This window comes from Salmo trutta, chromosome 19, assembly GCF_901001165.1.
Source record: "Salmo trutta chromosome 19, fSalTru1.1, whole genome shotgun sequence".
NCBI classification, from domain to species: Eukaryota; Metazoa; Chordata; class Actinopteri; order Salmoniformes; family Salmonidae; genus Salmo; species Salmo trutta.
Window position 1 is genome coordinate 14,045,537 of NC_042975.1, and position 13,644 is coordinate 14,059,180.

The following is a 13,644-nucleotide window of genomic DNA, read 5'->3' on the forward strand; positions in this document are numbered from 1 at the left end:
TGTGTGACAACCAACCCCTTACTGTGACAACCAACCCCTTACTGTGACAACCAACCCCTTACTGTGTGACAACCAACCCCTTACTGTGTGACAACCAACCCCTTACTGTGACAACCAACCCCTTACTGTGACAACCAACCCCTTACTGTGTGACAACCAACCCCTTACTGTGACAACCAACCCCTTACTGTGTGACAACCAACCCCTTACTGTGACAACCAACCCCTTACTGTGTGACAACCAACCCCTTACTGTGTGACAACCAACCCCTTACTGTGACAACCAACCCCTTACTGTGTGACAACCAACCCCTTACTGTGACAACCAACCCCTTACTGTGACAACCAACCCCTTACTGTGTGACAACCAACCCCTTACTGTGTGACAACCAACCCCTTACTGTGTGACAACCAACCCCTTACTGTGACAACCAACCCCTTACTGTGACAACCAACCCCTTACTGTGTGACAGCCAACCCCTTACTGTGTGACAACCAACCCTGTGACGGGGCTGGTTGTCACAAGTTGACAGTGTTTGATGGCTTAAGATATGATGATAAAAAAGGGTTCCTATTTCAACCCAATAGCTTGGTGTTTCTATTAATGTTGACAAGAGTCTTGTAAGATGTACTGGTGCTGAGAAATACACATGGGTAAAAAGTGACAGCCAACCCCGGCCTCCCCTATTTGTTTGACAAGGCACCCAGACACCAAGTATTCATCTTTGAACTACATTCTATTTTCCCCTCCAAATTTGTTTTGCATCGATCACATAGTTTCATTCCAGCAAATTGCTGTTTTTTGAGATTACAACTGAATCCATGTGCTCTAGAGACTAGCTGCAACATTTCATGCCTCTTTTATTGATGAGCTTGACTCATTTTCTGATGGTTTACAGGGGATGTCCTAAATGTCTCTGATGGTTAACAGGGGATGTCCTACATGTCTCTGATGGTTTACAGGGGATGCCCTACATGTCTCTGATGTTCTCACTATGTCAATACAAATCTCACATCAATATTTCTACAACTTCACAAATTTTGGGCAAACATGGTTTTATGGTTTTGTTTCTAAATATGTAGTGAATATGAAGGAGCTATGTTTTACCCTCAGCATCCCTGATCTCTCTCTCTTTATAAATCCTATGTATGGTATACACAACATGCGCATCCAATGAAATGCTGACTTGCAGGTTCCTTCTCAACAATGCAACAACGATAAGAAGTAATCAAATATAAGAATACGAACATAAAGAAAATAGCATAAAGTACAACACAGAAAGGCAGAATTTATAGTACAATATTTAAACCTGTTTTGTGGAAGGGGGAATTGGAGGGCAAGTCTTTTAAATTGTGCAGTATTTAGCAATCATAATAAGAGTCTGGTAGAAGTGTGTGTGTTTGTGTTCAACAATGTGTGTATATATATATATATATATATATATATATTTATTTATTCATTTTTATTTTTTTACCTTTATTTAACTAGGCAAGTCAGTTAAGAACAAATTCTTATTTACAATGACGTCCTACCCTGGCCAAACACGGACGACGTTGGGCCAATTGTGCGCCGCCCTATGGGACTCCCAATCACGGCCAGTTGTGATTCAGCCTGGAATCGAACCAGGGTGTCTGTAGTGACTCCTCAAGCACTGAGAGGCCTTAGACCATTGCACCACTCAAATGTATAACAATGTTTTAACAATGTTATAACAATGTTACATAACTAGATTGCATTGTGGGAAATATCTATCAATGCAGAAGAATCTGAAAGACCGTTTGCTCACGTGTCTTTTATCCAGGACTTCGGTTCAGTGTTTGCTAAAAACAAGCAACTTTATCCATGATGAAGTGTTAAAAGATGAATATGGCCAACAGGCTCTGAGGTGATGTCTCTTTAAGAGCGGAACTCTGCTGAAACAACCCCCAACAAGTCATCCAATCTGTCAATCACTGGTCGGAGATCTTTGATGTTGGGAGTCCTCGCCTTGTTTCGAGCTCAAATGCGCTATTTGTTGCTGCCGAGCAACATTACTTTCAACTTGCAGGGCCGCTCCACAGCAGAGCAACTTTTGTTTTGTTTTATACTTTGGCCGTATCTGAGCGCAACAATTTAGGGAGGTTTAGGTTAATAGGAAGTTTCCTTTATTTTTTCAAAGGAGCACTCGGCTGATTAGGGTAATTTTCAAAGCAACATGCCTCAGCTCAGTAGTGGCGGAGGAGATGATCAAGGAGCAAACGATGAAATGATATCCTTCAAGGATGAAGGCGAACAAGATGAGAAAATTCAAGAAAACGCTTTCACAGAAAGGGACTTAGCTGACCTCAAGTCGTCTCTGGTGAATGAATCGGAGACAAGTTCGAACGCAACGGTAGGTAGACTACAGAGAGGTCTTATGTTATGCGCTGCTTGTGAGGTTGAAACGGGTCTTGGGATGAAACTTTTGGTTCTTGTTCAAAGTCATTCTCAGGTTACTAATCTGTGTTTAATGTTGCTTTGGACACTCAGGCGGTCAGACGAGGTCAGCAAAACGAACATAGAGGTTATCAAGAGAAACACCGGGAGCACCTCGACAGCGGTAAGAACTAGACAGTAGCTGAATTAGACTAACTGTACCTCGGTAAAACAAGTTGTCTGTGATTTCTGACAATACTGTGCTGTGGCATCATAGACTGACTGTAAAAGGAAGGTGTTGCTTTCCCTGGGTTATAACATGGTAATAAGGTTTCAAGTAGCTTCAGTCTGAAAGTCCTAAAGAAAATCTAAATTAAAGCATGCTTTAACTTAACATGAGGCTTATATATTGTCCCAATGGGGCAAAATCGGCCAAAGACACAAATGTATGCTTGCTGTGCTGAACCTCAGGGCAGCTACAAGTTATTTAAAGTTAGAAATGCTCTCTAGTTCATTAACAATGTTTGCATATGTCAAGTAACTCACAAAACGTTGTCCACTTATGCATTCAGCTGAAAGGTTGAAAACAAGCCATGTGGATCAATGACCCGCTGTTTGGACAGCCTGTTAAGATGCATTGCACATTTTAAGTTACCATCAACACTCTAGACTGGAGAGATCAGTGGCTAGCCATTCTATTGGGTGACAAACAACAAAGGATTGGGGTTTGGCTGTGTTTTTGTGATGCAAGATTACGGCTTTCACTTTGTCTCACAAATATGTTACAGTAGTAAAACAAGTCTGTGACATAAAATCTGTCTTAAGAGCTCTATCATTATTTGTCGAAAATACTTTTTCCAATAGTAAAAAACTGCTTATTATAACCGTTTTAACTACAATAGTTAACCAAAAAGTGTTTCTTTGAAGTTAAATTAATATCAGAAAACATCTCATCTCACATCTTTGTCTTTCTCCACAGTGTCCAAACATCAAGATGGAGGAATGTATAAAACAGCGTATCCGGGGTACCCGTTTCTCATGCTGCCTGACCCATACATCCCCAACAGATCAGTGTCACCGTCTGTAAGTCCACGTCACAATGTAGAGTTCTTCATTCTGTTGAATCATTATGGATCACTATTCCAAGTCTCCCAATGAAACTATTTGTCTATTATACCAGAAGTATGCAAGGACAACAAACTAAGGGAATTAGAAAGTCTAAAAAAAGACCATCTAAAGTTGTATGTATCACTGCCTGATGTGAATTACATCCGCACCCTCATACAACCTTGAATATGGTCGGAACCAGTAGCACATTTTAAGGCGTGACTAACTGACACTGAGAACAGTTACATGCACGCAGTAATATGATTATTGTAGATAGTCAGATTACTATAATACCTCGATTAATACATTTACATGCTTTGCAAGAACAATTCCCCTAATAATCCTGTTTACATGGACACGTCTGAAATCAGGCTGCCTGATGGGACTTTTAATAAATGCAGAAAATTGCAAATCAAAATAAACCTTCTACCACAGTTACCATGTTATTCTGAGTTGGTATAAAGTGTATAATATTTGTATTTGAAAACGACTTTTAAGATGCACACTTCCGGTTGTTCCGAACTCAGAACTCACTTCACTAGCGCTAAAGAGAGAGGCTCGCTCGGCTGGTGCCATCACATGCGCAAATCAAATACACCACTGGAACTCTGATTAAGGTGTTTACATGTCCTAATAATACCACAGATTGCTCAGAAAACAAGGTGTTTTAATCTGCGTATGCTTATTAAATTATGACCGTACGCTGATTAAGATCGCAGAGTAATGTGTTTACATGACTAATGCCATATTCGGCCTACTGCCATAATCAGTTAAATATCTAATTATAAATGAGCATGTAAATAAGCTCAATGTGTTGACTCCCTCATTTTGCTTACACTTTTGTATGTTGTCTGTTGGTAGTTTAAAACGTAAAACTTAAAGCTGCAATCAGCAGTTGAAACAATATAAAAGTGTACTCCCCACAACTGTTTAGGTAAAAAGCAAGGGGCATAGGACTGGAGAAAAGTAACCACTCTCAAATTCAAAGACAGAGGTATGGATGCAAGGACTGACCATCCATGATCTCAAAAGTATAGTTTTAACAATGTTTTTAGGCTATACAGTGTTTGTTTATATTTACTTTGTTTACAAACATTGAAGTAAAACAAGCTTATTTTGTGTTCTGATGTGGTATGACAGTTAAACTAAGCTCATGAGGTATTTATGATTCTTCAAGAATCAATGGGCACATATCATTAATTTATAAGTCCAAAAATGGATGTAGCACCTGCTGATTGTCCCTTTCAACAAGGAACTATGCATCTTTCATCAGGTGAAGCACATTCTTCGATGTTAAATCAGTAATAACAGTAAGCACTCTCATATTAAGCATGGTGTTTTGAAAAAGCATACGTTTCTGTCATCGTTCACTCTACTCCAACAGTCTTTCTTTGATGTGTTCTGAAAGAAACGCCAGCGCAATCAGAAGCTCTGTTTCAAATGGGGTCAGACATGAGACCTAGCCACGTTGTCACTCAAATTACCTACAAGTGTCAAGTGTGTGTGTGTGTGTGTGTGTGTGTGTGTGTGTGTGTGTGTGTGTGTGTGTGTGTGTGTGTCTGCGTGCGCGTGCGTGCGTGTGTGTGTGCGTGTATGCACGTTTGTGAGACAAATCTTATATAGACCAAAAACAGCCTTCCGTTTGTATTATAAGTAATGGCTACGTTTGTCTCCAAATGCATCAGATCATTTATAAAATAAGGAACACATTTTATTGAGACGTTATTACATAGACATCAGTTATCATTACGTAGTAAAAACACACTGTGAAAACTCCTCTTAACTATTTCCATTTATATGTCCAGAAATGAATGTGCTGCCACCTCTTTCTTCTCATGAATGCATCCCCAACATCTTATCCTTAATTGCCTCACAGCGCAAAGCACGGAGGTTCTCAAAGATTGTTTTGGGAATAAAGAGCAGTTTCTTCTGTGTGTGAGTGTGTCTCCTCGGCTTCATACAATGCTCACTTGTTGCTTCCCTTGTAATTACCCGGCAGCAGCACTGTAGCTGCAGCTCCATCGACCTGCCACTTGAAAGGAAGGGAGGATGGTGTAGATGGTGATTATAGCTTGGGACATGGCAGTGGGGCGCGAGGGGAAACCGGGCTGTGGATCCCCTCCTGTTTGGTTCTCCAGTTCTAATGTTTACATTGTATTCACTTCCCCCCCACCCGCAGGCTTCTATCTCAGCTTAGGTGGTCTATCATCTTTACAGGGGTTCATTTGTTGCTTTAATTTATCTTTGTTCTTTTTAATTGGCAGATTATGTGTATTATTTTTTTGTCTGTTGTTTAGGCATGCCAAATGTCCTAGTAAAAACAAGACTTTGTATACTATCCATACGACTAGTATTAGACTATTGAAAGGAGAATTCTAAAACCATTTTTTTATGAAAAGATGTACATTTCCTTCATGAGTTCAAAGGCCTCACTAAACAGATCGTCTAATTAGCTAATTCTTCCCCCAGATATTTGAATAACAATCATTATTTCAGGATGAATGTTATTAAACTCTTCAAAAGAATTTCACAAACATCTCACATCTATTCTGTTCACAGAAATGATTTTACAGTGTCTCAAAACAAAAGGCATGAGGCTGGAAAGTGTGTTCCTCCTAAGCCGAGTGCATCCTAATATCCCTGTTACAGCGTTGTTTCGTGGGACGTGCCAGGGAATTATGTTGTGGATCTAACATTAATGTAGATATCAGTTGTCCTTCCAGAGACAGTGTTTAAAGAAGGCGATTTGAGACAATCCCAGATTCTGTACTAGATTTCCCTTAGCTTTCCTCTGAACAAAGCTTCCTCCTGAGTGTGTAGCTGTGAATCGAGTAGGGTTAGTAATGCTCTGGATTACCAGAAGACATTGTTTAACTTGAGGGGATCAGTAGAAGAGGTTCGCCTGGAGGAGTCAAACCCCTGTGATGGAGGATTCTGAATGAGAGCTACCAGAATACACTCCTTCTGATCTCTCCATCTCGCTCCTCTCTCTGCCTCCTCTCTAGCTCTATCCTCACCACAATACACTCATTCTCATCTCCCTCTCACTCCGCCTCCTCTCTAGCTCTATCCTCACCACAATACACTCATTCTCATCTCCCTCTCCATCTCGCTCCTCTCTCTGCCTCCTCTCCAGCTCTATCCTCACCACAATACACTCATTCTCATCTCCCTCTCCATCTCGCTCCTCTCTCTGCCTCCTCTCTAGCTCTATCCTCACCACAATACACTCATTCTCATCTCCCTCTCCATCTCGTTCCTCTCTCTGCCTCCTCTCTCCATCTCTCTCCTCTCCATCTCTCTCTACCTATCTCCATCTCTCTCATCTCCACCTCTCTCCTCTCTCTGCCTTCTCTCTACCTCTCTCTCTCTACCTCTCTCCCCTTTCTGCCTCCTCTCTATCACTCTCTTCTCTCTTTCGCTTCTCATTCTGTCTTCTCTCTTCTAATCTCCCCTCTCTTTCTCACCCCTACCTATCCCCACCTACCCTTACCTATCCCTACCTGTCCCCACCCTACCTGTCCCTACCTGTCTCTACCTGTCCCTACCCTACCTGTCCCTACCTGTCCCTACCTATCCCTACCTGTCCCTACCCTACCTATCCCTACCTGTCCCTACCTGTCTCTACCTATCCCTACCCATCCTACTTATCCCTACCTGTCCCTACCTGTCTCTACCTATCCCTACCTACCCCTACCATCTCTACCCCTGCCTACCTGTCCCTACCTGTCCCTACCTGTCTCTACCCATCCTACCTATCCCTACCTACCCCTACCATCTCTACCCCTGCCTACCTATCCCTACCTGTCCCTACCTGTCTCTACCTATCCCTACCTACCCCTACCTACCCCTACCATCTCTACCCCTGCCTACCTGTCCCTACCTGTCCCTACCTGTCTCTACCTATCGCTACCTACCCCTACCTGTCCCTACCTACCCCTACCATCTCTACCCCTCCCTACCTGTCCCTACCTGTCCCTACCTGTCTCTACCCATCCTACCTATCCCTACCTACCCCTACCCATCCCTACCTACCCCTACCTGTCCCTACCTACCCCTACTTTCCCTACCCATCCTACCTACCCCTATCTACCCCTACCTGTCCCTACCCATCCCTACCTGTCTCTACCTATCCCTACCTATCCCTACCTGTCTCTACCTATCCCTACCTATCCCTACCTGTCTCTACCTATCCCTACCTACCCCTATCTACCCCTACCTACCCCTACCTGTCTCTACCTATCCCTACCTATCCCTACCTACCCCTACCTGTCTCTACCTATCCCTACCTACCCCTACCTACCCCTACCTATCCCTACCTACCCCTACCTATCCCTACCTATCCCTACCTACCCCTACCTGTCTCTACCTATCCCTACCTGTCTCTACCTACCCCTACCTACCCCTACCTACCCCTACCTATCCCTACCTACCCCTACCTATCCTGTGTCACTGCTATCTGATGGCCTTAAATCCCAGGGGGGTGAGGACTCACAGGAGGATTTTTTGTGGTGGGCTGTGCTCATGGAGAGCTAGACAGTCAGGACAATCATCAGAGCCAAGAGAGCCTGTGATGTGGAAGATGTGGTTCGCTTTGTGGATCACAGGCGTTAACTTGTCTAGCAGACAGACTGGAGCAGGTTTAAATCACATCCCACTTACCCTGTTCAATTAGAATGTAAAGAACAGTTCATCACGGATGTGTTCACATTGTTTCTTTGTTGTTTGGAAACTTGAGGACTTGCATAGAGCTAAGCAGTGAACACATTTAAAAGGCCAATTATTTGTTTCAAATATATCGGCGTAAGTTTTCATGAGCGGCTTAATGCTGTTAACTGAGCTTTTCGGTGCTCCTCTTAAATTCTGTCAGTGAACTTTTTGAGTATCCTCGTGCAGAAAATAGGAAAAAAATCTTTCAAAATGTTACTTTACCAGTTCAGCCCTCTCTCTCCCTCTCTTTCTTTCTCCCTCTCGCTCTCTCTCCCTCTCTCTGTGTGTGTGTCTCGGCAGTGCTTCTGTGCTGAGCTATCTTTGCCTTAAGTGTTAGTCCTTCCCCAGATAAACGGATTCATTACAAGCAAAGCCCATGATCGCAAACTCCCCAGATTACACACCCTTGTCTTGCGTTGTGACGTGCTTTTGACACTTACTTGTTCATCCAGCCCCTAGTCCCTGGGTAAACACTAGAGCCCCTAGTCCCTGGGTAAACACTAGAGCCCCTAGTCCCTGGGTAAACACTAGAGCCCCTAGTCCCTGGGTAAACACTAGAGCCCCTAGTCCCTGGGTAAACATTAGAGCCCCTAGTCCCTGGGTAAACACTAGAGCCCCTAGTCCCTGGGTAAACACTAGAGCCCCTAGTCCCTGGGTAAACACTAGAGCCCCTAGTCCCTGAGTAAACACTAGAGCTCCTAGTCCCTGGGTAAACACTACAGCTTCTAGTCCCTGGGTAAACACTAGAGTGCCTAGTCCCTGGGTAAACACTAGAGCTCCTAGTCCCTGGGTAAACACTACAGCTCCTAGTCCCTGGGTAAACACTACAGCTCCTAGTCCCTGGGTAAACACTAGAGCTCCTAGTCCCTGGGTAAACACTAGAGCTCCTAGTCCCTGGGTAAACACTACAGCTCCTAGTCCCTGGGTAAACACTACAGCTCCTAGTCCCTGGGTAAACAATAGCAGGAACCCTGGCTTGTTTAACCAGGCCCTAGTCCCTGGGTAAACAATAGCAGGAACCCTGGCTTGTTTAACCAGGCCCTAGTCCCTGGGTAAACAATAGCAGGAACCCTGGCTTGTTTTAACCAGGCCCTAGTCCCTGGGTAAACACTAGAGCTCCTAGTCCCTGGGTAAACACTAGAGCTCCTAGTCCCTGGGTAAACACTAGAGCTCCTAGTCCCTGGGTAAACACTAGAGCCCCTAGTCCCTGGGTAAACACTAGAGCTCCTAGTCCCTGGGTAAACACTAGAGCTCCTAGTCCCTGGGTAAACACTAGAGCCCCTAGTCCCTGGGTAAACACTAGAGCTCCTAGTCCGTGGGTAAACACTAGAGCCCCTAGTCCCTGGGTAAACAATAGCAGGAACCCTGGCTTGTTTAACCAGGCCCTAGTCCCTGGGTAAATACTAGCAGGAACCCTGGCTTGTTTAACCAGGCCCTAGTCCCTGGGTAAATACTAGCAGGGACACTGGCTTGTTTAACCAGGCCCTAGTCCCTGGGTAAATACTAGCAGGGACACTGGCTTGTTTAACCAGGCCCTAGTCCCTGGGTAAATACTAGCAGGAACCCTGGCTTGTTTAACCAGGCCCTAGTCCCTGGGTAAATACTAGCAGGGACACTGGCTTGTTTAACCAGGCCCTAGTCCCTGGGTAAATACTAGCAGGGACACTGGCTTGTTTAACCAGGCCCTAGTCCCTGGGTAAATACTAGCAGGGACACTGGCTTGTTTAACCAGGCCCTAGTCCCTGGGTAAATACTAGCAGGAACCCTGGCTTGTTTAACCAGGCCCTAGTCCCTGGGTAAATACTAGCAGGGACACTGGCTTGTTTAACCAGGCCCTAGTCCCTGGGTAAATACTAGCAGGGACACTGGCTTGTTTAACCAGGCCCTAGTCCCTGGGTAAATACTAGCAGGGACACTGGCTTGTTTAACCAGGCCCTAGTCCCTGGGTAAATACTAGCAGGGACACTGGCTTGTTTAACCAGGCCCTAGTCCCTGGGTAGGACCCTGTAAACCCTGCATACAAGCCCAGGGACTGGGGCTCTGTGCCTCTGACTGACAACGATAAGAAACAGTGGTGCTGGATTATGCTACGCTAAAGCAAAGCAGCTTTGCGCCCGCTTGTGTGTGTGAACTTGGAAACGTGCGACGGCCCCAAAACTGCTCCTTGTTGTCATTTGACATGTAAGCAGGAGATGATGGAAATGATCAAGGATGATGGCTGGTGGTGGCGGAGTAGCCTAATAGATGTGTTGACTGTAGCAGAACACTCGGAGAAAGCCGTGTCAGTCAGAGAATGTACGTACTGTACATTATGTACTGAGCTTTGACTTTGAGACCAACTTAAGTATCCCGTTACACACCGTGTGGTGATGTTGGCAATACAATGCAGTCCCGTACAGGGACAGGGCAGGCTAACAGTGAAGGTGTGACTGTGTCCCAAATGGCAACCGTTTCCCTATATAGTGCACTACTTTTGACCAAGCCTATATAGGGAATAGGGTGCCATTTTGGACGCAGAGGGTGAGACCACACTCTCTCTTTCTCTCTGAGCCTCAGGTAAGTTAGCAAACGCTTTAAAAAGGAAGAGCAGGAAATGACAGAGAGGCTGCAGATTTTAATACAAACGATGATAAGGGGCCTTCATCCTCAGAGCTTTGAAGTAGATGGCTGTAAATAAGCCTCAAGTGAAAATGTGTAGGAGCCTATTTTAAGAGGCGGAAACATTTAGAAAATATCAAAAACCTGTTGAATCCCCCGAGGTGTTTCTAGCTGTAATTATTCATGCACTTATTTATTTTCTGCTGGGCGAAGAAGAAGGAGAAGCAGAGTAAAACACAGGTGTTGTAGAGGAAGTGTGTGTTTTTGTGATTGATATTTTGCCTGTCACACACACCACTTATAAGACACGCTCCTTGTTTTCTGAGTCCATTAAAGGGCTCTCCTGAATGGGGGATGTTCCAGCGTCTGCTCCTGAGGTTTCTCTTTTATAGTCATCGACTCAAAATCTCACTTTCAATGGCAGGTTTTATAACGTTTTTTACAAGAGTGCCAGTCACCGAGGAGAGAGGCTCAGCAGTGAGCAGAGCACGTCTGTAATAAACACTGTTCAGTCTTCTAAATCTTCCACCAGGAGCCGCTCAGCGCTGCTTGTGTCTTCCTGGGCCCCTGTTTGTGTTTGTCTGCAAGGACTTTACAGGTGGGCGGGGGGGGGGGGTAAGGAGATGGGGGGGGGTTGCACCCAGGTGACTCATTGGCTGACGGAAGCAAACCAAACGGCTGCTCCATTGGTGTTGTTTTCACAGCCGGGCTGAATGAAGCAGGTGGGAGAGCAGCGCGGTCCCCCATCCAGCCCAGATGCTCAGCTTCAGGAACAGGAACATGTTGATCACTCAGGCATGCACAGCACAGCACGGGGTTTAAATAGAATGCCTTCCTTCTAAGTCTCCACTATGCAAATAGGTGTAAATATAGTCCTGTTTGGGGTTACCAAAGCATAACAAAGTACAGGAACACGAGGTAACCTGCTTTTTACCCATTTGATGTGTAGTTATCAAAACATTGAGTTCTCCAAATTCCAATCTGGGGCTGAGGTACCTGTGTTACTAGGACACTGTAGTTTTACACATGTTGATATTGTTTCCTGTTTACCTAATTGAAGTGAAATGACTAGGGTGACCATGTGACATATGGGAAGCAGGTTTTGTTTCATTTCTTGTTACTGTATTTCACAGTGCCGTCACATGCGGTCTTCATCAGCATCACCTACTCAGATGAATTGTATTTCACAGGATAAACATGTACAGCAACTAGTTGTTTAGAAAGGGGAGAGAAAACGTGTTATGTAACTGTGACTTTAGATTATTGTTGTCAGCTTTGATGTTTTAGGACGATGTTTATGAAAAAACGGGATTGTTGTGCAGGAAAAGCAAGAGGAAAGAGAGCTTGAAGATGGCTGAACAAAACATGTGGGCACCTTTGAGTTCGCCGAGCCTCTGCTCTATAGGGGACTATAGATAGCTAGATAGATGGGTGGGTGGGGAGGTAGGGAGGAGGCATTGTATGTCTGGGATGGGGCTCTCTGGAGCTGGGGTGTCCAGGCTGGGGTCAATGTATCCTGGGTAGAGTGAGTGACAGTCTCCTGTGCCACTGGGCTGATGGATGCAGCTTTAATGGCCTGCCTGGGCCACAGATGTCTCATTCTCACCCTGTTGTGTCTGACTCCCTGGCCATTTGGTATGTGTCAGGTTGGGGTGGGAAATCAGCAGAGTGACCCACCACTGGAAGAGGGCCAGGGGGAGATGGAGGGGTGATGTTGGAAAGCTGGCCCCTGGAGAGACGGATGGAGGAGATCACCCTTTAGAGGTGTGACGTTCAGGCAGGTTACCATTGTTTTCCTGGGCGCTAGCTAGCAGGACAGTGGAGGCCTCCGTTGTGAACTGAGCCGCTGTTCTCAGCCCGTCCATTGTAATGTCATCTCATCTATAGCATCTGGGCCAGGAAATCAGTCATCGGTTTTTCCACTTTGAAATAGAAGTGTGTTGGATGCTGGGGTGTGACCATTCACAAGCCTGTTTGAGTGTTTGTTGTCAGGATGACTGGTCTGTGCAATGTGCTCTCTCTCATCTGGCTCTGTAAGAAACTTTACAACCTATTGTTGCTGTGTCTTCTGTCTTACCCAGCTACAACAGGTCATACCATGTGTGTCTTCTGTCAACAGGCGGGGCAGGGTGGAAATTAGAGCAGGGTGGAAATTTCAGCTTGATGTGCTATGTTTCACCACAACATGAAACTGTGTCCCTTATTACCACTGCCTTAATCACTGTCATTTCAGAGTTAGCCATAGCATCATAGAGTGACACACATTACTTTTTATTTGTTTACCTTTATTTAACTAGGCAAGTCAGTTAAGAACAAATTCTTATTTTCAATGACAGCCTAGGAACAGTGGGTTAACTGTCTTGTTCAGGGGCAGAATGACAGATTTGTACCTTGTCAGTTTGGGGATTTGATCTTGCAACTTTCCGGTTACTAGTCCAACGCTCTAACCACTAGGCTACCTTCCAGCCACTGACTGACTGTTGCTCCGGTTTCCCTTTGAATAGGTCAGGATTCACAGTCCTATGCCTTGTAACAGTGAGGAAAGTGGTACTGTGTTGGGCTGTGTTGGCCACGCATGTACACTGTGTTCCTGCTACCTATCCATTGTGAATTAGGCATGTTATAAAGGTATGTACATCACATTGTCAGATTAGGACTATTATGTGTTTGGGGTCTGTGTGTATTCTAATTAAGCAATAAGGCCCGGGGAGTACCTGGACACAGCCCTTAGCTGTGGTATATTGTCCGTATATCACAAACCCCAGAGGAGCCCTGTTAGAAACTGGTTACCAACGTAACTGGATCAGTAAAACTAAATGTTTTGTCGTACCCGTG

At 44.9% G+C, this 13,644-nt stretch overlaps 1 protein-coding gene across 9 annotated transcripts in view; it reads left to right on the forward strand.

Annotated features, from left to right (window-relative positions):
• Positions 1–1,800: 1,800 nt before the first annotated feature.
• The window catches only part of LOC115154022 (transcription factor 7-like 2), a 72,950-nt gene continuing 61,106 nt past the window's right edge, over positions 1,801–13,644 (forward strand). For 3 of the 9 annotated variants that reach the window (XM_029699795.1, XM_029699792.1, XM_029699796.1), the window contains exons 1-3: positions 2,195–2,371; positions 2,509–2,578; positions 3,374–3,477. In XM_029699795.1, coding sequence (XP_029555655.1) covers positions 2,195–2,371; positions 2,509–2,578; positions 3,374–3,477 — 351 coding nt within the window. Of the gene's footprint in view, positions 2,372–2,508; positions 2,579–3,373; positions 3,478–13,644 lie in introns of all 9 variants that reach the window. The other 6 variants (XM_029699789.1, XM_029699791.1, XM_029699793.1 and 3 more) reach the window with 4 other exon arrangements.